This window comes from Embiotoca jacksoni, unplaced genomic scaffold (genome assembly GCF_022577435.1).
Source record: "Embiotoca jacksoni isolate LCO1_2020_lvr unplaced genomic scaffold, fEmbJac1.0.p SCAF_10, whole genome shotgun sequence".
NCBI lineage: Eukaryota > Metazoa > Chordata > Actinopteri > Embiotocidae > Embiotoca > Embiotoca jacksoni.
The window spans coordinates 11,689,227-11,714,119 of record NW_027185230.1 but is presented as its reverse complement, the minus strand read 5'-3'; the positions used below and the strand labels follow the sequence as shown (position 1 = coordinate 11,714,119).

Below are 24,893 nucleotides of genomic sequence, written 5' to 3'. Positions count from 1 at the left end.
AGGGGAGGCGGAGCTAACGCAACAGGCTCACTCTTCAATTATCGACTGACCGAAGTCACCATTTGGTAAAAACTAATGAACCATTTAGCAGCTAACGTCTCATTCTCGAGACGGTGGAGACCAAAGGCGGGGACAAAATTAATTGCCATATTTGACATGATTGATCCTATTGCGGGTTGTGGAACTATGCAACTGTATGTAAACAAGTCCACCATATTAGTGTAAAAGGTGATGGAAAAAAATAATTTATTGTAGTTTTAATGTATAGCTACATAAAAATATCTCCCCGGCTGCTGGGGACTGAATGTCCTCATCCGTAATTACACCAAATTACACCTCTTTAACACCTGTCATTATCTTTGAGTCATCTGTGTGTTTCCACTGCCAGAAGTAAACAACACATTTTTCCTTTTGGCTCTCTGACAGCTTGTAGTTCACAGGTTTTAAACAGCAGCTAATATTGTTAAATCAATTATCACCTTTTATATCGCCCTTACACTGTTTTTCTTTTGGTAAATGAGTTGGTGTAAAGGTGATAACGGGATGCCGACACCACCGCTAGCGACACCAAAAGATTTTCCTCTTTTACCTTCTTCTTCATATCCATATTGTATCTTATGTTGTGGTCAAAGGTCGTCGAAACAGACTGAGATAATTGCCCTAAAACACTCGGACAGAAAGCAGCGATGTTAAATTGTCTGATTCCATTATTCTTTGCTCTGTAAGTGCTCACAGTCAATCCCACCCACTCTCCTCTGAAACAACAAGCCAGCGCCGGCAGTGCTTCGATTCAGTCGTCTCAGCATGTCCTTTATTCAACCCTTGATATGCAGCATATTTCAAAAATAAAAGCATAACACAACAACACAGGAGCAGAGTTAGAGGAGGAAGAAGAAGATACAAGGCAATACAGAGAGGTACTTTGATCACTACTCCAAACGTAAAGTCCAACTGAAATCACAAAAATCATCAAGTAAAAATGTTATACTCAACGTGTCTGAAATTGGTATTCAATTTTAGCTTTAGCTACAACAAAATGTCACGAAGAAATCAATCACGGCAACTTTCGGTGCAAATTTGTGGTTTTCATTTACTGCAAACCACCTTTTACGACATCATTTTAAACCCCTTTCTATAGCGCCCCCTGGTGTGTGGACGCTGGCATCTTCAGTTTGTCTACATGTGAAAGAAGTTGCCTGATAAACAAAACTAAGATCTGTATCACACAAATTGAGCTCACAGAATTATTTGTGAAATTAGAGGTTTAGGTGCCTCTGGGTTTAGGTTGTATTTAGTTAAAATATCCTCCAAATCCCTTTTTTATTTTTATCGCAACTGAGTGCACTACGTGTACTTTAAAGGCCATTTAAAGACCCTTAAAAACAATTATTTTACCCCTAAAAATAATTTACTATCATATCGCAACAGGAAAAATCATTTAGTTAAGAAATTAAATGTTTTTATAATTTTTGTTTCTCAAATAAATTGTGCAAGAAATGTCTTATATTTTCAAGCAGACAGATCATTTAAGAAAGATTTTTGAGAAAGTGACAACTGTTGTGTGGACCACAACGTTTAGCATCTAAAGTGACCAGTGTTGACATTAGCAGGTCAGTTTTTAAGCCCTTAAGCTCATTTAGACGGCAAACTTCAGCACTATTCTGCGTGTGGTCGTCCTGTTTCTTACGTATAATATTTTTACAGGAAGGTGTCAAAAATTAAGAATATTCTATTAACTCAGATTCTGAATTTTTCGGGGCAGTGTTGATTTCCCAGAGCAGAAATCTGCACACTCAGCGCAAAAACAACATGCATTATAATTTCAGTTGGACTTTAAAACGACAAGCAAGAGCACTGCTTTACGTCGAAGCGAATACTGTACAAAAGCTCGACTGCGGCACCAGTCTTATCTTACACGTGTACACGGCGGCCGGATGCTTCAGTCAGGCCAATTTCTCTCGGCTTTCGAAAAGAAAGAAGAGTATTTGTACAAAAAAAAAAAAAAAAACATGCAGCTGCAAACTCAGGCACCCTCGCAGTATTCACACAGACACAGTCAGATCAGTCCAGAGTGAGGACGGAGGCTCTTCATCAGGGATTCTGCTCATTGTCGGGGTCAGAGCCGAGTTCACTTTCACTCTGGATATTGCTTTGGCAGGGGAGCACACCGAGTAGCATACGAAACTCTCTGCCCCACCGCCTCCGTTAAATATGGCAAATAAATCACAGTCGAGGTTAAAACGGGTAACTGCAAGTTTAGAAAATGCATATTGAATTCCCTTAAATAACAGCCTCAAAGGGTGTTTAAAAAAAAGTCTCCTGTTGGGAGGTTCATCCATCGATTTTGGCATCAATTTAATGGATTTTTTTTTTTCTTTTTTCTTAAATTGGTTAATCCAGCCATCAATTTTCCGATGTTTATCTGAGTCATGGCCCGGATGCATTGTGAATAAGTGAAATAAAAGATCCCCTACAAGAGACACGAAACATTTGCAGTCATTTTGATTGAGTATGTGGTGGTTTTTAGAGTCTTTGCAGTCATTTGGAGCCCCTTTAAGGCAAATTTGAGTCTCTTTTGTGGTGGGCTTCTGTTTCTGGGATCATTTTGAGTACCTCTGTGGTGGTTTTGCGCTTTGTTGTCATGGTTGTGCATGTCTTTTTGTGGTAATTTAGCATTTCCCTGACCCGTCAGCTCCCAGTTCTGTGCCTTGCAGACATGTTCTGGGTATTATCGTCCTAAGCAGCTACAAAATACTAATAAAAATGTGACATAAATGTCCATAAATTAATACATAATTTTAGCTAAATGTTTGCAGGCCTTGTCGTTGTTTCCTGCCGATCTTTGGCTATAAAAACATCCCAGTGCATTCTCTGCCGTATTTTAAATGCTTTTTAAAAGTCTTGAATTTAATTAGTGAACACTGCAGAAAACACAACTTGAGCTAAAACCCGAACAACATGCACTGACTCCCTGCATCATACTTAGTTTAGAGGAGGAGAAAAAAAAAAAAATCAACATTAAAGGAGAAGAAAGATTAAAGGCAGTATAGGGGGAAAGTGAACGGCTCCAAGTATCTCATTCACATGTAGTGTCTCCATCTTTCATGCAACCTCGGCTGATTTAAAAAAAAAAAAAAAAAAAAAAAAAAATCTTTCCTGCTCTAGTTTTCCCCCCATTAAAGCCTCCCCTTTAATGAGCAATCCCAGGCAGAGGTGTAACATCCAACGGTTCACAGAGACTCAAATACACAATGGGGGGGGGAATGAACCCCTATCCATCGTACACGTCCCCGGGTCTCAGCTTTATATGGAGGAAGAGCTAAAGAGAGGAAAGGAGGCAGAGGCACAGAGACGAGGACGTTCACGTTTTGCCTGATCTCGTGTTCCTTCGGTGCCCATTTCATCTCCGATAAAGGACACTTAGTGATATTTGTTCTGTTCCGGTAAAACCCTCGGGCAACTGTCCTCTACTCCCATGCATTCACACCGACTGCACGCACAAACATACACCAATCGCAGTCATGTCTGTACTTTAAATTACTGAACATGGACCTCTTGACATCCGTTTCAAAATACAATCAAATCATTCGTCTTCGGAGTCACTGAATACACAATTACACTGTATTCTTAAATAAAATTAAAGATAATTGATTCAGCCACTTGACTGTGGCTTTCTGAAATCTCTTTTGTATGTCGGTGCGGCTCTGACTCAGCTATCAGAGGCACCGGATGCAATTTCCCCCCTTAATGTACAAGTGTTCATATCGATGCCGCAGAAGGCCAATCCTGGTCAAATTGCAGAAAGTACACAAATAAGGAAATCAGTTCTGGTAAAGATGTTTCTGTCCGCCGGCAGTTCAAAAACATGACATGTGTTTCCACCTCTAGAAGAACGTACCCTTTGTGTCCCTGCACAGTATCCTCTTGAAGGCCTTCCGGAAGTCGTTGTTGAAGATGGTGTATATGACCGGGTTGAGGCAGGAGTTGCAGTAGCCGATCCAGAAGAAGAATTTGAACAAAGGATTGGGGATGCTGCAAGTCTCGGGGCACACCGCCTGGAGGGAGTAAGAGAAGAAGAATGGGAACCAGCAGATCACGAACACTCCCATCACCACAGCCAAGACGAAGGTGAACCTCTTCTCCCTGTTCACCATGGCCTTGCGCCGGGATGTGGGCGTCCCCTGAGCCCTGGGCGTTTCCTCTGGTACCAGTTTGGTGCCAGATGGCGTGGCCACAGTGTTCTTGTATCTGCAGGCCAGATTCATCACCTGAACTTTGAACCTTTTGCTTTGGGACAATCCCAAAGTTTGCTCGTCAGGCTCGTTTCCTTTCTCCCTGCCGTCCTCTGCCAGAACACCTTCCTCGCCGGTGTCCAGGTCGGCGTCAGAGCCCAAGCTGGAGGTGTTGTCGGGAAGCGCTTCCCACTCTTTGTCGGGATGTTTCTGGGACTCTGAGTGGGGAGCGGCTGGGAGGATCTGGCTGTCGCTCTGCGGGACTGAAGGGGATTTTTCGACGGTGCCCGAATGAGGAGGGTGCTCAGCGGTGTTCTCAGCTGGTTTTCGAAGTGATGACAGCGTGGAATCGGATCCAGACTTTGTGGTGAGGACTTTTTTTTGCTGGCTGGCACTCACACCTCCTTGGTCCCCGTTCTGTTGCGACTGCTCGGATAGTTTCGCGGCGGGATCGGCGGTCGCCACGTTGGCGTTTCCTCCTGCCACCGCTTTCTGCTTTTGTCCAGACGGGCCACGAGTGTGATGCTTCGCGATCTGATAAATCCTCACGTACACCAGAATCATTATAACACAGGGGGCGAAGAATGAGCCGATGGTGGAGTAGAGAATATACCAGCGCTCGTTGTTCAGTTCGCACGTCTCTTCGCCTCCTTCGCTCTTGTCGAGGGTGAGAAGAGGAGGGAAGGAGATGACCGCGGAAATTAGCCAGACTATGATGATGGCCGTCTTGATGCGTACGGGAGTACGTTTGGCCCCGTAGGACACGGGCCGGGAGATGGACAGGTAGCGATCCAGTGCTATCGCGCACAGGTGCACGATGGAGGAGGTGCAGAAGAGAACATCCAGCGCCAGGTAGATTTCGCACCAGATGGAGCTGAACGCCCAGTAGCCCTGCAGCTCGTTCGCCAACGAGAAGGGAATAATCAGAGTGGCGACTAAAATGTCGGCGGCAGCCAGCGACACCAGGAAGAGGTTCTGAGCCCCCTTGAGGGAGCGGGACGTCAGGACGGCAATGATGACCAGGATGTTCCCGACGATGGTGACGATCATCATGCAGGTGATGGCGATGGCGAAGGCTGCGGTGGCTTGAGGGGTGTAGGGCGAGGTCCTCGCGGTGCTCCGGTTGCAGGGTCGGGTGCCGTAGACGAGGGTGATGTTCCTGTTGGGGAGTCCGCCGAGCTCCGACAGGCAGGGAGCGTCTGGAGCCGCTGCCATGGTGGTGACCGGAGGAAACTTTCTTGAAAGGTCTCTTACAGGACGTGAGACAGCAGAGGGATGTTTCTGCGGTAAACCATCGAGAAACTGACCGAGGGGCTGGATGGTCCCAGTCAAGGTGGCGCCATGTGATCTTTACATGGAGAGGGAGATTTACAAGAAAAAAGACACCTTTTAAGACACTGAAATATCAGTGCAACCAATCGCAGTTAAACATCTGACCTGATCCGTAAAGAGTATACTTTATGTCCATTTATCTTTTTTATCTATTTCCGACACTGTAGAACAATACTAATGACATCACAACTATAAGATAACACATATGGATTTATAGTGAACAAAAAAGGAAATTAAGTTTTAGATTCTCATTCTTTTGCTTTGTTAACAGCTTTTGCACTCTCTGGTACTGAAATTTACTTGAGTATTTTATTTTTTCTGCCACAATTTACCACATTAATCTGAGAAACTTATGAAATACTACACATTGTCAAAGATCGAAGCAGTGCTGGTGAACCTCTTTGGCTTGTTATAGTAAGTAGTGTGTAGTTGTCTCGTTTCCAACCCGGTATTTTTCAAAGGCAATGCAATGCACCTGTTAGGTCTATGCAGTGGCGATTGTTTTCCTCAGACTTAACTATAAAAATACTCAATTTTAAACAGCCACTAAGGCACCAAGGAACGCACTTCAAGCAGGGAAAAAGGTCCATCGTCCATCTAAGCGTTTATTTGACCATTTCTGCAAGCAAACATACAGAAACAAAAGCATCTGCTGCCTCTCTTACCCTGCTGAAAAAGCCTTCGCTGTGCCACACCAGCCAACCAATTAATGTAGATTCACCTGAAGTGCCTAAGCTTCCCAGTGCCTTCAAAATAAAAGTATAAAAATTACTCAAACTAAACTAAAATAATGGTACTAATAATGTAGTCAAACAAATTCATCTATCCTCTTCAAACAAAAAAGCCACAAAATAAATAGATATGGGTTTAATCACTAAACACAACTAACAGCTGCAACGCTAAGACGAATATCTCCAACAGTCCACTAGAGGGCTCAAGATTAGCTACCAAAAATCACATAGTTTGGTTTTGGAAAATATTGTAGTTTGTGTTCAAATAAGTAATTTTACGCTAAAAAAAAAAAACGTTTCGTACATCATGTTATGTAAAATAAATACGTTTGCTGTGTAAGTAAAAAAAACAAAAACACGAGGCTTCCTCGCGGACTCGAATCCGGATCTCCTCTCTGATAATCTCAGTTTTGATACTTGGACTTTATCACGATTTGTATCATGTCGTATGATCTCGTTCTTTGACCGTGGTCATACATACGTAGGTAACGCTGACATGGTGCCCCCTAGTGGACGGACGGCTGTATTACACATTACACGTTTCATTTGTCTCGAGAGTTGTTCGCAGTTCCTCCAAAGGCATGTTTTCCCTCTAAACTTCTCTAATGGAAATAAGAAAAAATTATCCAACATTTCACAAAAAATAGAAACAGATTTGTGTATCCGAACTTTGCTGTTTTCTCATTTCCTCTCAGATTAACCATCTCACGACCATTCGGATTTATGGAACTATCCATTCACACGTAAATGATTCCGTTTTTATTAAGACAACAGCAAACAAACTCAGTTTGTCTTTTGCCAATTTGCTGGAAATTCATATTAACCTCTAAATTTAGGTGGCAAATAAAATATGAATAAAACAGCTATTTAACGTTTACAGGATTCTTTAAGGGAGGTTTTACCTCATCCAAATGGATGATTTATGAAGATAATGTTACGTAACATAAAGCTCCTTGAGAATAATCCTTGGTGTTAGGCTAATAAATTAAAAATTATTTCGCTTGTTATTTTCTGCTGAGTCAGCTCACAGATTATCTGGTTTGCAGGAGGAGACAGAGAGGCAAATTAAAGTGTATTTCTGCTTTAATAACCACAAAGTTTGAGCTGATTTTTTTTTTTTTGTGTGTGTGTGTGTGTGACAATTGTGTGGTTTTGTTGCTTTATGGCTGTCAGATGGGCAACCTGTTCTTCCTCCTATAAGAAAATCTTACAAGTCAGAGTCTGCAGCTCTTTCTCATTATTTAGTCGTTAGGTTTGTGCACTTTCTTCATTTTATCCAGTGGGATTTATTAAAACAGACTTTATTTTCTGTATTCATTTCATTAAGTGCAGCACAAATCCAGATGTTTTCTCTGCAAACATGTGTATTTAACATGACAGTAAAGAGAACCTCTCCAACACCTCACCATAAATGTAAATTAATATCAAATACTTACATGTAAGATCTTCACCTCAGTAGCGTCATTCGAAATAAATAACTTTAAAAGTTTTAAAACATGAACAGGGAGAATTTCAAAAAGAAAGTATCCGGTAATGCGCCGCTGGATGTCCGCCAGACGGAGGCAGAAAAGTCCGCTGTGGACGCGTCGATCTCCACACTATAAAGATCCAGTTACATCTGAGTGGAGGATGTTCAGAAATAAAGGAGATGGCTGTTAAAGTTATTTCTCCAACAACAGTAGAATATATCGGCTGATGTTATCCGCGTGCAGAGGTCTGTATAGTGCATCCCGGTGTCGGTTCGGACCCGCCTGGACTCGGTCTGCTTGCAGTGGGAGATGTGGAAGGAACTAATGCGGATGTTTCTGCGACGCGCTTCTTTACGCGCAGGGACTCCACAAACTGTCCACACACCGGCTGTGCGCTTCATTTGCGCGCTGGGAACCAGGTTAAAGGTTAAATTTGTGTGTGGAGCAGGAGGACGCGTGATGTAACCTTTGACCGTGTCAAAAACATCAGATAAAAACTCCTTTTAAAGGCGTTTTTATTTCATTTTACTGATGAATCTGGAGCTGAATAAAAAAAAAAAAAGAAGAAGCATGTGACAGTAACAGTCCTGTTGTTACTCCTTCAAATATGGTGTAAGGACTGGCATTGTGGATTTATATATCAAGGATTTGTTAAATGTGAGAAGCTGAACTATGTTTGAGCAGCCAAAGTGTATAATTCACAAGAGGAGGCAGTGTCAATGTCACGCTTCGCCTCCTACAGGCGTGAAAAGTGCAGCATGTATCCAACTTCTTTTTTTTGCAGCCATAAGTGACAGTAAATGGACACTATGCCCCACCCACCTTTAATGGAAACCTGACTGCACCACAGGCAGTTTATGAATCAAATCCAGGAATTTCGGGACGATTACACACCTGGAGTCTGAGAGTTTATTTCATATGTACATAGAATGATTACAGATAAAACTCATTTGACCGAATGTTTTTCTTTAATTCTGCTTCACAGCAGCTAAAAGACTCTTTGTAATAACTTTCCTTTAGTAGTTTAGTTTATTAAAAACCTGACTTTTATTTTATTTTTTATTTTTTTACCATTTTAATGCCTGAAAGCGATGCCAGCATAGTCCTGCATATGTAATATAATGGAAATGTATGCATATGCGGGCTGGAGGCGCCTCTCTGTGGGCGGAGACACTCAGTCAGGATTAATGCTCTGGTGGCGACTGTGTGGGAAGTTTGTGATTTGTTTGTGTGTGTGGCAGTCAGTCATTTACGTACGTCTGAACTCATCACATCTGCTCGCAATAAACTGGAATTAGAGAAATAATCGGACTCCCGCAGCTCTTTTTCTCGCATTCTGGTCGTTTTCTTGTTGCTTTCACGCAGAATTTAAAAGTCACCTTTGGTATACGACGCCTTATGCACGACCTCAGATGCACGTGTCTCAACTATGTATGAAATTACTGTTCAGCGATTTAGGAATTTAAAAAGAGTGGAAAATTGCAAAGAGCCGAGCTGCATGTTGTATTCTATTTTTTTAGATGTTCATACGCTTACTCGTACTCTTGGCTGCACCTGGCTGATCTTTGGTGGATTTCTGGATCGATTAGGAGAAAATGTGAAGTGTTCAGACTGTCAAATCATTTTCTTAACAAGTAAGCAAACAAGGTCGATGAGAAGGTTTTTTCAGGAGGTTAAATTATTTACCACACACGTATAGCAATAATTTATCCTGCAGAATTAGAATTAGATTTGAGGAAAAAAAATTGTTGATGGATATCCTACTGAAACCCCAAATTACAAACCTATATTTAAATCAAGCCTTATTTTGACCTTGAAGCTGATGTTACAACAGACCTATGAAAAAAAATCAAAGATCTTTAGTTGCACAGATGGGAACTGGAGTCCTTCCTCTGACCCTTAAAGTTGGTAGATTTGAAACGTACAGGATTATTACATTACGACGAGTTAAGAACATCCATGTTGTACGTTTAAAATCCAGAAATGTTCCGCTGCCTACAGAATAATAATGACGGGTTTATGCGGTTTAGTTTTAATATTTATAAGTCAGCGACCTTTGTAGCTAAAGCTTGGAGAAAAAAAAGGCAGGAAGGTTTATTTTGTAAAATCACATTTTTGAAGTTACTTTGGCTCTTTTTGTTACTGTTGTTATTGTTAATAATGGTGTCTTGTAAACCTCTTTTGGCTGGTCATATTGTTTATGCATATATGTTAATCAAATCAAGACTCAATCAGTACAAATTTAGCATGTTGGTTGTAGAACGATGCTGGTTTTGATCAATCGAACACGTGCTGAAGTGAGCAGCACGAGTTGCAACCCGGTAAACGTGAAACAGCCACGCTTTGGCATGTCTAAAGCGTGACATTTACACGTTTTCCTGTGGTCAAAAAAAATGAAACCTACTGCGTGCGTAGAGTCGTGTGATTTACAGGAAAATGAAACTTAGAGAGGGAAGATAAAACATCGTTGCGGTTAGGAAACAAAAAACAACTCAACAAAACCGTTGTCACCTGACTAATGCCACCAAGCCAACCCTACTGCCTCTTAATACCGACAAAAAAAAAGTTATTTGTTGCCTCTGTTGCGGGACCTTGGTCACATGATCCCGCGTCACATGACATTTTACGTGCTTGTAAGTTTCACGCTTTCAAAACGTATAACTGTCCCGCTTTAGACAGGCCAAAGCGTGGCCAGTTCAAGTTTTTTTCTGTAGTGTCTATTTCACGCTTTGCCGTGATACCGGATTGGAGGGTTTGATGGCAGTGATGTGGAGCGGATCACTGGATCTGAAAGCAGAGCTCCTCGCAAGCGCTGCATGAAGGCGTCTCAGCATCACTCTCTGTCTCTTCTGTGTGTGCCGAGGAGGATGAAGGATGAATAGTTTAGTACAATCCAGCAGGGTCAGCTTATCTCCGAAGATACTCATCTCCAGAGGGGTCGGTGTGAAACCTCGATCTCGCTGTGCTGACTTCAGACACCGAAGCAGCACTGGGTCCAGTTTTTAACTTCAGATTCTTTAAGACTGCTCTGAAGGAGAGGTTCGACATCGCCTCTCGGACCGACGGACACATATTCGTCTGCGGTTGCAGTTCACTGAGGGCTGCTGGGAAATCGCTCTGACATTTACACCTGACATCAAGCGTCAAACAAAAGTCAAAACCGTGAGGCTGAGAGAACAGAGACGTCCGTTACTGTCGAGGTGAGTTGACAGAATGAGGACGTGGTGTTATAGCCACCTCTCTGACGGACGGAGACGCGATGTCAATCCTCCAGAAAACTGCTTGACCAGACACCAGAGATAAACTCTCCCTCCGAGCTTTAATCATTCCTTTTGTTGTCTGCAATGTGTACATTTTATTTTCCAACGTAAAAGTCAGGCCGGTCACTTTACGAAACTCCATTTGCCACGTGTTGTAGATCCAATTTTCAACGTGTAAAATTATCGTTTTTCTGTCCATCAATCTGCACTCCCAAGTTTTCGATTTTTTTTTTTTTTTTTGGTGCAAATTGATTGAAAATCTAAAGCTGAACTCTTTCATTATTCACACTAGTTCAGTACTTTGTAGAAGTGTCCTTGGCAGCACTTCCAGCTTCCAGTCTTCTTGGTCTCCGCAAGTTTTGCTCACCAGGATTTGGGCTGTTTATCTCCTTCTTCCTGCGGATCCTTTCACCCGCCATCTGATTGTATGGGAAGAATCTGGACTGCCATCTTCAGGTTTAAGTCTGGTCTTTGCCTGGTCCACTCAAAGATATGTCAGAGACTCGTCCTGAAACCTTTCCCACCCCTCGGCTTTCGCTTTGGGTCATTGCGGTGCTGAACGATGAACCATCGTCTCAGTTTCAGGTTTCTGGAGCAGCTTTTCTTCAAGGACCTCTATGTATTTGGTTGAATTCATCCTTCCCTCAGTTCTGAGCAGCCTCCCTGTCCTTATCGTGATGCTACCGCCTCCGTGCTTCTCTGTATGATTTGGTGTCAGCAGGTGATGATGCTGGAGCTATCTTTGGGCTCTTGGCCTCCTCCTTCATGCTCAGTTTGGTCCGATGTCATGAAGAGTCCTGCTCGTTCCAAACTTCTTCAATTTTACATTTGAGGCCTCTGGGGACACTCGGAGCTTTAGATCTGGCTTAGGTCTGGTTTTATACCCTGGATCTAAGAGTCACCACAGTTTTATCCTGCAGGTCTGCAAAGCATTCGACTGTTCGACCTTTTGATACACAGATTTGTGCCTTTGTAAACTCTCTCCAGTCCCTTCAGTTTGCCTCCAGTTACATTCTAGACTTATCTCAAGGATTATTAAAGTAGACTGGATGAACCTGATGACAGTTTGCAATCACAACAAAGAGACTTTTGTAAATGAGAGATTTGAGTTTTTCATTTTTAATAAATTGACAAAACCTTCAATAAAAGATAAAACATTTTTACTTTTACATTATAACTGACACTTCAAATCGTTTCAACCTAGTTTAACTTTGAACTTAAAAAAACACAAGTTCCTCTGTTGCATGAAAAATGTGAGCTTTCTGAACAGAGTTTTGAAAATATAAAAGTTCAGTAACAAGTAGAGTTTTGTTGAACTGACGTGTAGATAACGTGTAGTTATCTTTTTATTTTGAATAGTTGTACTGCTTTATTGAGTCCCTGTTGAGCTCGTTCACATGGAGTCGTCTTTGGCCCGTTTAAAGAGACTCATTAAACCGCCTTCACTTTGTGAAAGTCGCTGCTCTATAACTGCCACAAACATGCAGTTCATTTCTGGTAATGAAGGCTCCGTGTGAGACAACCGTCCCGCGGGACAGACAAGTGTATCGTGATTAATTTCACCTGTCACTGCAGTCAGTTAATGAGGGACAGAAATAGCATAGTTTCAGCTGCTTGAACAGTGAAGACGACTCCATCAGAATTGGGTCTGTACATGTTGGTTTATTGACGAATGGGTCACTCTTAGTTCAGTGTAGGTCTGCTGTGTGCTGGTGTTACAGAGCCCTCTGGTGGTGGTGTTCAGGTGCTGCAAAGGAGCCAGGTGGCGCTGCAGTGGTGGGGGGCTGAGAAACGAGGCTCTTGTGGCCCCCTTGGGCGTTGCTTTGGTCAAACAGAAGATGGGCCACGTTAATATCGTACTCTGTTAGAACGGTTGTCTTCCTTCTCGTTCGGATGTTTCAGGTAATCTAGAAAAGAAGGAAAGAGAAGATTATCTATCTTTAGCTTTCAGGTGCAATATATACAGGACATATGGGGCATATTAAGATACAGTGAGTCTGAGTACAGAAGTTAAAAGGCCTCCCATCCCTCCTTTTGAAGACAAGACTTCAAACTAGAAAAAAAAAAAAAAAAAAGAAAAACGACGATAAACCCATGTTTAGGTTCGTCCTGTGGCGTGGCGTCGTCCACCTTGAGGTTCGTCCGATCCCGTTGCATCTGGTACCATTTGGTGCCGTTGTGGTGGTTTTGTGCCTTTTAATTGAGTTCTTTACTCCGGCCCCCTTTGTAATGTACCCAGTAGACTTGTTCAGTAATCTATCCATGGCTGTACTGTACGTTCAGTACACAAACAAATCTGCCACACTAGCAGCTTGGCTCCGTTTCTGTCCACATTAATTGTGGTCACATTTATGAAGTCGTGAACCTGTTTGCTTAAGTAATTCTTTTTAAATGGGTGTTGGAGCCCGAACGTACCACAGTTGTAGAGATGTCGAACTTTCTTGATGTCCATCTTTGTCATTTTAGCCCTCTGTCCCATTTCTTTCTCATGTTTCTTTGAGACGATGGTGGGAAAGCCGTTTGATGAGAAAAACCCACTGACACAGGAATGAAAAACATTAAAAAAAAAACCATCAAGAACCTTTATAGGAAAAAAGAAAAAGCCTTGTATGTTTTTTTATTTGGGACTCTACCTTCCATAGTGCAGGATGGAAGTAATGTCGTACGGCAGATTGAAGGTTTCGCCTCCATGTTTTGCGAAGTTTTTCTCCATTCCTGAAACAGCTGACATTTTCACTGACTCAAACAATATCTGATGGAGTTATTTTCAGGAGGGAATTTATTTAATGAAATCATAATGACTTGTTGAAAACATTTACTGACTTTGTATTTCAGGAGAGAACTTGATGTTTTTTTTGAATGGGAGTCTATTGGAGCAAAATTTTTTGTTGTTGTTGTTGTTGTTGTTGTTGTTGTTTTTTTTAGCCCTAGTGGCCCTCGGTAGTATTGCACTTTAAAGCACTTCAGCATTGACATCACTTTACAGACTCTAAGACTACGAACATTTATATATACAGTCTCTGGTTTTATTACTTCTGCTTGGTCAGTGATTATTTTTATTCCCTCCCCAATTAATTTAGAATTTGAAATCAATGACAAATATTTGTTAGTGACCCCTTTTTTGTTCGCGCTGAAAACTAAATTACAAAAAGCATAACAATTCAAAACGAGAACAATGACAAAGTGTTTGTCAAATCAAAGTGACCTGCAGTCAAAGTTTAAATGTTGAGTTAAATAACTAAGAAGCACTGAGTATTTTATCCCAACCTCTCCTTGAACATTACATTACATGATTGTTTTGTTTGTTTTGTTTTTTTAAACAAAAGATTTCAGCATATTCATATATTCTAAAAAGGGATTTTATTTTCTAACTATTATGGCTCCGAGCATTAATATAATTTCTCCTGTGTGACTTCAAGCAGACTGTACACACGACCACAGAAACTTTACCTGGCATGATGTTATGGGACAGAACGGTGATGTACTGCTCGCGGTCGGTCCTCGTGTGTTCGTGGTGGAAGCCCACAGCGTGAAGGATCTCGTGGATGATGTTACCCACGGTGCACGAGGGCCCGATAAACATGGGCTGCTTGCCGCCTATGATGCCCACATATGACGCACAGCTGGAACAAGACAGTTGAAGCACGCTGAGACTACAGAGGGCGGCAGCTTCATTTTACAAACCACCATTGTTGGAACTTCATTTAGAAACAAACCGTTCAATGTTGTTGCACTTAGCCACGCCCACTGGTCACTGATTGGTCTGCCCTTCACAGTGGCCTAGCAAACCTTAATGCGAACAGGGTTTCTAGACTATAATTACAGCAAAGACGGAAGTTGTGAGCGATAGGGGTGGGGGGGGGGGGGGGGGGGAGCAAGCCTACTAACAGGCGGTAAAAAAAAAAAAAAAAAAAAAACCCCGCTTTCGTTCGCAGGTCTCAAGCTGGCAGATTCTGGTTTCTCAAAACTTGCGTAAAGAGGGATACCAGTTTCTGAAATCTGATGTCAAAAAGCTTTGAGGGATGGTTTGTTTTCAAGTTATCCCACCATTGTGCATCCAGCTTTAGATCTAAAAACCTAAACCCACCCTTCAACCTCTACGTACCCTCTGCTGACTTGGAAGATCACGTAGTCTCTCTCAGAGGTTCGCTCGTGGAAGGACAAACAGGTGTGTTTGGACACCGTTGCCATGGCAGAGAGGATGTCGTCCATCCGACTGGCTGGAAAACACGCCAAGTAAAATACAGATCCCCCGTCAGCGGGAACATGGGCCGGCGCCTACAAGTTTTTAATCTAAACGCAGACTTCTTACCTAAACTGGAGCTGATGACGTACGGTATGTCCAGTGTTGGCCACGTGTTGCCCATGGTGTTCCTGTCACTCTGCAGAGGAAATAAGCACGTCATTTAGTCAAAATTTCTGCCGTGAACAAGGTTCACGAAGGCAGTTCTGAAAGGTAAAAGACGTCCCAACCCCGGTAATAGCAAGGTGTTCGTAATAAAGTGGCCAATAAGTGTATAAATGTCTCCAAACGGACTCCCACGAGTCTCCGACGAATAAAACCTCATTAGTTCAAATTGAACGAGTGTGGCTCACCGGCAGCAACAAGTCTCCCTCCGACACCGTGTGGTCCTTCGACATCAGCTCTGTTAGAAAAAGGAAGAAAATATTAAATGCACTAAACTGCTGGACTCTCACTGTGGTTACCGAAGGTGGCAGACTTAAATACTTTATTGGAAGTGGAAAGTGATTACGGTAAAAGTTTATTTTCCAGAAAACGACCTCAACAAAATTGAAAGACTCCGGTGTTCAGATGGTTGTTTGATTCTACGCGTTTAAGTTTGTTACTTTTACCTTGGAAGTTAAAATGCATCATTTTATTGGCGTCCACTTTAACTTTTCAAGGCAAGATGGTTTTATTCATTTGCACAATAAATGTACAGCTGCGAACCAACAAATATTTCCAATACATCTGACAACTACTTTTATTTAATAATTAATTGTTTAGGGGTTAAAATGACACAAAATATTGAAAAATACCCAGAATTTAACCCCGATTTCCCTTTTTTTTTCTCTAACCAGCAAACAAAGACACACAAATTCTGAGTTTATCATCACACAAAACTAGAAAAATGACAAAGTCATCTTTAAACATCTGGAAGGAGGACATTTTTTACATTACAGAAATAATATTCAAATCCATTATCACAGCTGTTGCCAGTCATTTTTTTTCTCTCCATGTCAGCTCCAGAGTGCCGGTGAGTTTCTAAGTAAATATTGATGCCGACATGAACGCTCAGTGAGCACTTTATTAGGAACACCTGTGCAAACCGAAACAGCAGTTCTGCCATAAATTCTACAATTAAGAGCCTTCTTACGTTATATTTTATGTTTATTTTAACAAGCGATTTATGGATTTTTGTTGGAGACGAGAACAATTCTGAGGAAGGTCGTGAGAAAGTTGCTTCACTGTTTTCAGATGTAGACGCAGTACGATTTAATACTCGGTGACCCGATGAACCTCCAGGAATCTTTTTGTTGACCTCCTAACGTGCCGAGCGCTTCTTTAGTGTTAATTTATTAAATGTAATTTCTCGTGTAAATTTTTTTTTTATAATTTTTGTACTATAATTTTTTTCATTCTCCTGTTGAAGAATATTTGCTACTCGGGCAGCAAAAACAGTTTGGCCCTGCAATGGTCCAAATTCAACAGGCCACAAGGATTCATTTATCCCAGGTACAGAATAAGTGACGCCCCAGAACCGACCCAATCTCTTGCAGAAATTCAGGTCACCACACAACGTCCACTGTCGGTCCGACTGCGAGTCTGTGTGTCAATTTTGCCTGAAGTTCACACACTGGAAAAACTAAATCTGGCAACCATTACTGGACCAGAGCTACTGCCAGAACAGAGCAGAGTGTGCCGACACTCAGCCTACAATCTGCACCAATCACCTGTGTACCTGGTAGATTTAAAGTTTCCCGTGATTGGTCAGAGAAATCAGGACATAATGATTGACATATTTCACTATTTCTGACAATTCAAACACAAAATCAATCATTTGTAAAATAAATAAATAAATAAATAAATTAAAAAAAAGTAAAAGTAACCGTCAGGTGTATTAATAATGAAAATAATTGTTTGGTTGCCGCTTCACAGCAATTCTGTGATGAATTATTACAACCCTGCTTGAAATTTTCTGTGAGATAACTTCACGACAAACAGAATATGTAAAACAAAACAATCAGGTCAAAAAACCAGAGTCCCTCCACAGAACAGGATGAAACGAGGGAGAACATGATATTCCTGGAAATTGCAAAGACTAAAGTGAGACTTTGGGAGGTTTTTGTTTAGGGGGGGGTGGGGGATCCCTGAATGTCCTCCAGCTGGAGCTCCAGTCTCATTTAAGGTGTTTTATAGTCCGTACAGGGAGGGCGCAGCTGTATGTCTGACAGAATAATAAACAGTCTGAGCTCACCTTCCAGAGTCTCTGGGTTGGACTCTATGTAATGCACCGCCTTGATGAGCGCTTCCTCCAGAAGTGCTGTGGAAAAAAAAACCCACACACATTTATCAGATTCAAATGCTTGTGAATGTCCACATATTCATCGATGCAGGTTCCAGTCAGAACAAAACCGTACCCGAGTTGTCTTCGTGCAGCGGACCGGGCGCCACTGAAACACAACAGGAGAAAAACGTGGTGTGTGTGTGTGTGTTTTATTTTGTTTTCCACAGACTGAAAATGTGTGAGATTCTGACTCCTTACCATCTTTGAAGCCTCCAGCAAACACGAGGAGCGCCACAAAGACCAGATGCAGCATGTTTGTCGGAGGTCAGGAGCGACTGAGGGGCCTCGCATTAAGTGAAATCAGCTGTGAGCCGCTGCAGTCTTTTTTTTAAAAATTCAGCTCAGACGAAGCTGTCACCCTGATAGATATTTACACATATAAATAGACTCTTTACATGATATAATCTAATAATTTATCTTTATTAATACAGATTATTTTTAATAATTCAGAGTGATAAAATATTCTCATAAATCTCAGTTTTTCTTTTCCGTTTTGTTTTTCTGCAGCTCGTCTTCCGGCCTCCAGGGGCAGTGTGCAGCAGTGAAGAAGAAGAAGAAGAAGAAGAAGAAGAAAAAACGAAGAAGACGGAACACTTCCGGGGAAAACACAAACACACGGGATAAAAACGTCTTAAGGTAACGCTGTTTTATTTGCTTTTTGATTCTTTTCAAACGACACTTTCACGAAGTGGTTTCTTCTCTCCTCTACTTTTTCTTCTTCGTGCTCCCTGACGTCACTGACCTGCTGTATTTTAATAAAACGACGCGTCACGTGTGGCGTCCCCAGGCAGCAGCTAACGACGCTAACAGTGACCCGCTGAAGAAACTCTGTGGTTTTAAACAACTCAGACTAGTTTAAAACGTGTGGTTTAATTTGAATTTAATGGACATTAAATGTACTGTTAGATCAAAGACGTAGGACAGAAAACTCACCGACTGTTGGACTCTTTCAGCTCAGTTTAACATTTCATATGAAAAGTTTTATGTTTAAAATCAACGCAGCTTCAACAAACTAGAACTAAAACAGTGAAACAAAGAGTCCTGTTCATTTAAAACACTGTTTAAAACCTCACGTCAGGTTTATGAAGCATTTATTCAAATGCAGAACAGTTTTTAATATGTTGATTTAGCTCACCGGACCAGGTCTACATTAGAAACCACTGGACTTCTCAAATCCGGATTAGATTAACAACGACCATAATGTCACTTAGATTTATTCTTTTACCCAAAAAAAAAAAAAAAAAAAAAAAAAGAAGCAGATTTCCATGATTTTCCCATCCAGACAGCATCAGACCAGGTCCAGATCCAAAAACCACTTCACCTGGACCCAGGTTGTTCTAAAAAAAATGTCATCTGGATCATAATTTTCCAAATTTGGTAATCCCGCGATTTACAGATGCTGGAGCGAGCAATCTGTATTAAAATTGACGAAGAACCCCGAAAGTTTCCTTCTGACGGTCGTTTTTCTTCTTCAGTCGTTTGTTTGCAGCCATGACGAGGTGGGCGAGAGCCAACAACATCCACAAACACAAACCATCAGAGGCCACGCCCTGGAACCAGCTCAGAGGAAGAGGAGGAGGAGGAAGAGGAGGAGGGGGCCCCCCCGAGAGGGACTACCTGAGGAGGACTCAGCCCGGCGACTCCGCCGTGAAGAAGCCGAACCGTAAGAAGAAGGAGTACGTCGGCGAGGACGTGAACGGCTTCATGGAGTTCCTGCAGCAGAGCGGACGGGCGCCGCCCAGAGGCGGCGGAGGAGGGCGGAGGGAGGACGAGCGGCAGCTCCGGGAGGAGGTGGAGGTCGCCCTGAAGAAAGACCAGAGGAGGGAGGACCGCAGGGTGAAGAGGCAGACGGACAAGAAGAGCAACATGGTGAGAGACTGCAGCTTCTGTCCTGATGTCACGAGCGGGAGGGAGATAGTTCTCTGACTGACGTTCTCTGATGTTTTTTGGACGTTCTGTGATTATTTATTTTTTACGTTCTCCAATTTTTGTTTTTATGTTCTCTGATGTTCTCTGATATTTTTTGATGTTCTCCGATATTTTTGGACGTTCTCTGATTATTTATTTTTGACGTTCCCCAATTTTTTTTGATGTTCTCTGACGTTCTCTGATATTCTGTGATATATTTTTGTTCTCTATATTCTCAGATATTTTTTTATGTTCTCCGATATTTTTGGACGTTCTCTGATTATTTATTTTTGACGTTCTCCAATTTTTTTTTTATGTTCTCCAATTTTTTTATGTTCTCTGATATTCTGTGATGTATTTTTGTTCTCTATATCCTCAGATTTTTTTTATGTTCTCCGATATTTTTGGACGTTCTCTGATTTATTTTTTACGTTCTCCCAATTTTTTTGGACGTTCACTGATATTCTCTGATATTTTTTTATGTTCTCTGACATTCACTGATTTTTTTTTTTATGTTCTCTGACATTCTCTGATATTCTTTGATATTTTTTTTATGTTCTCTGATGTTCGCTGATATTTTTTGATATTTTTTTATGTTCTCTGACGTTCTCTGATATTTTCGACGTTGTCTGACGTTCTCCCCCGTTTCTCTCCTCAGCTGTGTTTTAACTGCAGGAAGCCCGGTCACGGTCTGACTGACTGTCCGGAGGCCGACAGAGACGAGGAGATGGGTCGAGGGATCTGTTACCGCTGCGGCTCCACGGAACACGAAATCCACAAATGCAGAGCCAAAGTGGACCCGGCCCTCGGTAAGAAACCTTGACTGGACTCGCATCTGGACTCGCATCTGGAATCGCATCTGGATTCACATCTGGACGTCTCTGATCCGGTCTTTAATTCTCCTGTTTTGTCTCTCAGGCGATTTTCCGTACGCGAAGTGCTTCATCTGCAGCCAGACGGGACATCTGTCTCGCTCCTGTCCCGACAACCCAAAAGGACTTTACGCACAAGGTAAAAAAAAACAAAAAACCTCAAGACAGCCGTGACATCATCACATCACGACGTCATCGATAATCAGGGATGCATTAATCCGACGAGGGGTTTGGTCCGTCATTAATTACTGACGACTCGGCTGATTCCAGATCTGATCTGCTTCTGTGATGTCTTTAAAAAAAAAATAAAAAAATTTAAAACTGCGTTCCTCTCAGACGGTTCTGATCCGCCGACCCGTTCTCCGCGTTCCTGACCACTTTTCTTCTGTGTTCTCAGGAGGTTCCTGTCGGGTTTGTGGATCAGTGGAACATTTTCAGAAGGACTGTCCGGAGCACCAGGCCGCAAGTGAGTGACAGAATAACGTTAGCTTTATTTAGCAGCGATGCCACATAAAAACAACAACAACAGCAGCAGCATCATCATCAGCTTGTATTTTAAAGAGAGAAGAACTTGGGGGAGGGGGGGGACCGGCAGTTTTTTCTGGTGAAACTCCACCTTTGCATCTCTCAACATTTAGTCGCAACTTCTTCACTACAAATCTGTACAAATTTAACCGTCTTCTAGGAGGCCAGTTTCCACCTCCTTTTTAAAATAGTTGTTCATGTAACCGGTTTAGTATTTTTTTTCTGGTCATCTTCCCATCAATTTGTCTCCAAAGCGCTTTTCTTTTTTTTTTTTAAATTATTATCCAAAAACATTTTATTCCTCATTTAAAGTCTCAGCAGCAAGAAAACGCAGTTTTCACCCTGAATTTATGGCGGAAGAATGTTTAATTAGATCATAAAGATTTTCATAAATGTTCTATATTCGCATGCAGGTGAATAAATGAAGTGATTTATTGTTCATAGATTTAAAGTTACGAGTGTGCCTGTGATTTACAGACGCTTTTTGAGCAGTTTATAGAGTCGGATTTGATCATCTGTCCGAGATCATCTTCTTCCTCCTCCTCCTCCGACCGTCTTCTTTAACGTTTCTCCGTCCCCTCCAGCGAACTCGGTGACGGTCGGCTGGTTGTCCAACAACATGAGCGCCGACCACGAGGAGGTCCACGTTCCGGTGAAGAAAGCCAAACCCAAGCAGACCAAAGTGGTGACGTTCTGATCCGGAAGAGGGGGAGGAGGGGGGTTAAGGGGGGGGGGGGGTATCCTGCTGGTCTTTGGAGGACCTGAACCTGGACTCCGATCAACGGACTGATTCCTCCTATTCCTCAGCTGCTTCCTCTGAGTTTTTTTTTTTTTCCACAAAGACTTTCTCACAGCTGTTTCATCTGCTGCTGTTTCAAGAGAATTTTCATGTAAAAAGAAAAGAAAGGAAAAAAAAAAAAAAAGATTAAAATGTGTTTTTCTGGCACGAACGTGCTGACGGAACCAAAAGTCACAGTCACTATAATGTCACAGTAAAGCCGCTTTAGTTTGTGAAGTCTGTCATTACCACGGAGCTTCGTGGGAAACTGCAGGATTGTAACGACGTCAAACGTCTTCATGCAGCTGTAACGTGGACGCTCGACCACCAGGTGGCAGCGCTGGTTCAGGCTGAGCTCGGAGCTGCTGCTGCTGCAGCAGTGCAGTGGTTCTCGAGAGGAGGGCGCAGCCGTGAAGGTCGGGTGGCGTCGAGCGGAGACGATTGCTCGCGATGCCGAACGTGAGAACCTGAGAAAAGCGATTATCAAATCCGTAATTTATAAAAGTCGACTTGGATTTCTTTTATGTAACCCGAACCAGGACCTTTTGCGAACGATAACCGCGTGGTTTTTGTGTCTACACGTAAATCACCTCGTGCGTATTATACGAGATGGAAACGGCTTTGGTAAAACATCAGTGTTCGACGTTTTGGGAATGAGGACGCGTTGAAACGTCTGAGCTGCAGACCGTTAATTATATATATGTATACATATATATACATATATATATTTTTTTATAAGAGTCAGAAAACGGATACAAAAAGATGCAAAGTGACCCAAAAAACGATATAAACGACTACAGAGAAGCAAAAAAAAACCCGACTAAGAGACAAAAATATCCACAAAGAGACACAAGACGGCAAAAAACAACGACTAACGGCGTAGAGATGCAAAAACGACCAAGAAAAGGATGTTCACGACTAGTCTGGTGTCACCAGACCTAAATTCACTGTGATTTATACTGGACGGGTCCGAGTCGATCGTCGGCGAGTCGTTACAGCCTGCCGGGCGTCGACCTCGGGGTAAAGTTGGGAATCGATTGGAGCGGCTTTAACCAATCGGCAGCCACTAACATTTGGAAAGAATCACGATTGAATCACAGCAGACGCTGATCCTCAATTGGTCCGTCCTTCAGAGTAAACGCAAACAAGAGTTTCCAGACTACAAAAAAAAAAAACGACGGTCTGCGAACAGGTGGAGCAAAAAGTCCACAAACGGACTCGAAGTTTCTACTAAGAGACGCAAAAAAACCCGACCAAGAACAGGATGCTAACGACTAGCCTGGTGCCACCAGACCTAAATTCACTGTGTGGGTCTGAGTGCGCTTCGTGAGGGCATCGTTTTGCATCCCCAGGTTAAATATTTAAACTGTTGAACTCGGCGCCACCGCGAGCCGACTGGTCCGTCCTTCAGAGCGGCCCGGCGGAAGTTAACGCGAGCGGAGTTTTCCAGACTGCGATTGCGATCGTCCGGTGACGGCTACGAAGAGACTCGAAGCTCGAACACAACAGGAAGGCGAACAACTTCGCCGACGCGCGAAACCACGGCGAGACGGAGAACAACTGCGAAGAGGCTCTGGATGACGACAACGGAAATGCGTCGACCGATTAGACGTGTGCAGGAAACGGCAGCGACGGGTGAGACTTTCAGCCTTCGATTCTGCTGCATCATCAATTTAACGCACTTTCAACCACTGAATTCGTGCAGGTTTCATCTACAGTTCAGGCTCACGTTGCTTTTCCCAGATGTTTTATTTTGCCTTGTTACTTCCTCTGTAATCAACACCTGTCATTTCCTGGAATTTTCTTAAAACAAGATGCTCGCCTCCTCTTCTGTGAACAATTCTCTCCCCCGGAAAAAAAACAACAACCACTGAAACATAGTTTTTCTGTTCCGCATTAAAACCTGATGACAGCAGCAGAAACATCTTTTTTCTGTTTTAAAGGCAGGATTGAAGTCTGTTTCCCGGACGTGAAGGAAAAAAGTGATAATATGGAGGTCTGTTTGTATTTTTCCACAGCAGGTGTGAGGGGGCGGGGGAGGGGAGGGACGGGCATTGATCAGAGTTATGTAACCGATCAATAAGGTTGTCACCAGCCCCGATTTCATTATAAACTGAATGTGATGCGTCAGCAGCTGAAGACTCTCGCCGCAGGAAACCTTCGTAAACGGGACGACCTCGTTTTTTCAGGCGACGGGAGATTTATTTATTTATTAATACAAGAGATCCCTTTGTTTATAATGAGAGTGTGTGTGTTTGTGTGTTCCCCCGGAGAGCTTGAAGAAAGCTCTTGCGTCACTGATGATGCAAACGGTTTCTTTAGAAACCCTGTTCAGTCGACAGCAGACGAAACACAGGCTGTCAGCGGCGATCCGACCTGGAACGTAGAATTAAACTTCCCTCCTGCGAAGGCCCGAGTTTCCGAAGTCGTGCCACGTCATCTCCAGGGTAGTTTCTTATTTCTGCTCCTGACGTGATTTAACATGCGTACAAGTTGGTAGATTTGTATTTACTTTTTTTTATTTTATTGTTTTTGTGGCGCCACCTGTGGTGATAAGCGGTAACAGCAGCTACGTGTCGCCAGCGTGACATCCAGCTAGTTGGCAGTTAAAGAGTGAGCCTTTTGCGGTTTAGCTCATGGACTGGACTGGACTGGCTGGGGGAGGCGCGACTGGTGGACCTGACTCTATGCCCCGCCCACCTTTAGCTGAAAACTGACTACAAAACAGACCTGTCAATCAAACGGACACGCCTCCAAAAACGCTGCTTGGAAATGTTGGAATTAGTATTTTAGTGTCTCTAAACAAACAGCATAAAGAAATTGTAAAAAAATGTTTTGACTTTGTATTTAATGAGAAGTTGAAGGGGAGTCTATCGCCAGCCCCCAGTGGCCGCCCGGTGGTGTTGCAGTTTAAAGGGCTTCACTTTTACGACCTGGAAAATGTTTTTTACATCCAGTCTATCGTCATTCGGGGATAGAGAGCAACTTCACGGACAATCATTTCCATGAAAATGTTCAGGACTATGACTTCATGCGTTTTCCTTTCGGTTACAGACTTGTTGCCGCGTTCAAGCTGAGTTTACTTTCGACTTCACATTTCGTTTGTTTCAGTTGAACCCTGCCAGGTTATGTTGGAGTTTTTACGTGCTGCTAATCACACAAACTACAAGCAGAGGAAACGCCGTGGGATGTGCGTTTTGTTTTCTTCACCGCTTGT

The 24,893-nt window shown here is 42.6% G+C and overlaps 3 protein-coding genes across 4 annotated transcripts; 1 reads left to right on the top strand and 2 right to left on the bottom strand.

The window, feature by feature from the left end:
• Positions 1-797: 797 nt before the first annotated feature.
• LOC138208733 (alpha-2B adrenergic receptor) lies at positions 798-8,029 on the bottom strand. 2 transcript variants are annotated; one of them, XM_069166833.1, is made up of 3 exons: positions 7,732-8,029; positions 4,269-5,580; positions 798-4,055 (listed from the first exon to the last, which is right to left on the bottom strand). In XM_069166833.1, the coding sequence occupies exons 2-3, from the start codon at positions 5,445-5,447 to the stop codon at positions 3,885-3,887; spliced, it is 1,350 nt and encodes a 449-aa protein (XP_069022934.1). In that variant the 5' UTR covers positions 5,448-5,580; positions 7,732-8,029; the 3' UTR covers positions 798-3,884. The 2 variants fall into 2 exon arrangements, with proteins under 2 accessions (XP_069022934.1, XP_069022926.1); XM_069166825.1 differs by having other exon boundaries at positions 798-5,580.
• A 4,710-nt stretch (positions 8,030-12,739) lies between these two features.
• On the bottom strand, positions 12,740-17,846 carry LOC138204855 (zinc metalloproteinase nas-4). The gene is made up of 9 exons (XM_069160417.1): positions 17,792-17,846; positions 17,504-17,569; positions 15,621-15,670; positions 15,337-15,406; positions 15,130-15,244; positions 14,475-14,647; positions 13,658-13,739; positions 13,440-13,561; positions 12,740-12,885 (listed from the first exon to the last, which is right to left on the bottom strand). Exons 1-9 carry the CDS (start codon positions 17,844-17,846, stop codon positions 12,740-12,742), a joined length of 879 nt encoding a protein of 292 aa, XP_069016518.1.
• A 254-nt stretch (positions 17,847-18,100) lies between these two features.
• On the top strand, positions 18,101-21,603 carry zcchc9 (zinc finger, CCHC domain containing 9). The gene is made up of 6 exons (XM_069166811.1): positions 18,101-18,229; positions 19,069-19,462; positions 20,160-20,310; positions 20,420-20,512; positions 20,771-20,839; positions 21,483-21,603. Exons 2-6 carry the CDS (start codon positions 19,085-19,087, stop codon positions 21,593-21,595), a joined length of 804 nt encoding a protein of 267 aa, XP_069022912.1. The 5' UTR covers positions 18,101-18,229; positions 19,069-19,084; the 3' UTR covers positions 21,596-21,603.
• The last annotated feature ends 3,290 nt before the right edge of the window (positions 21,604-24,893 follow it).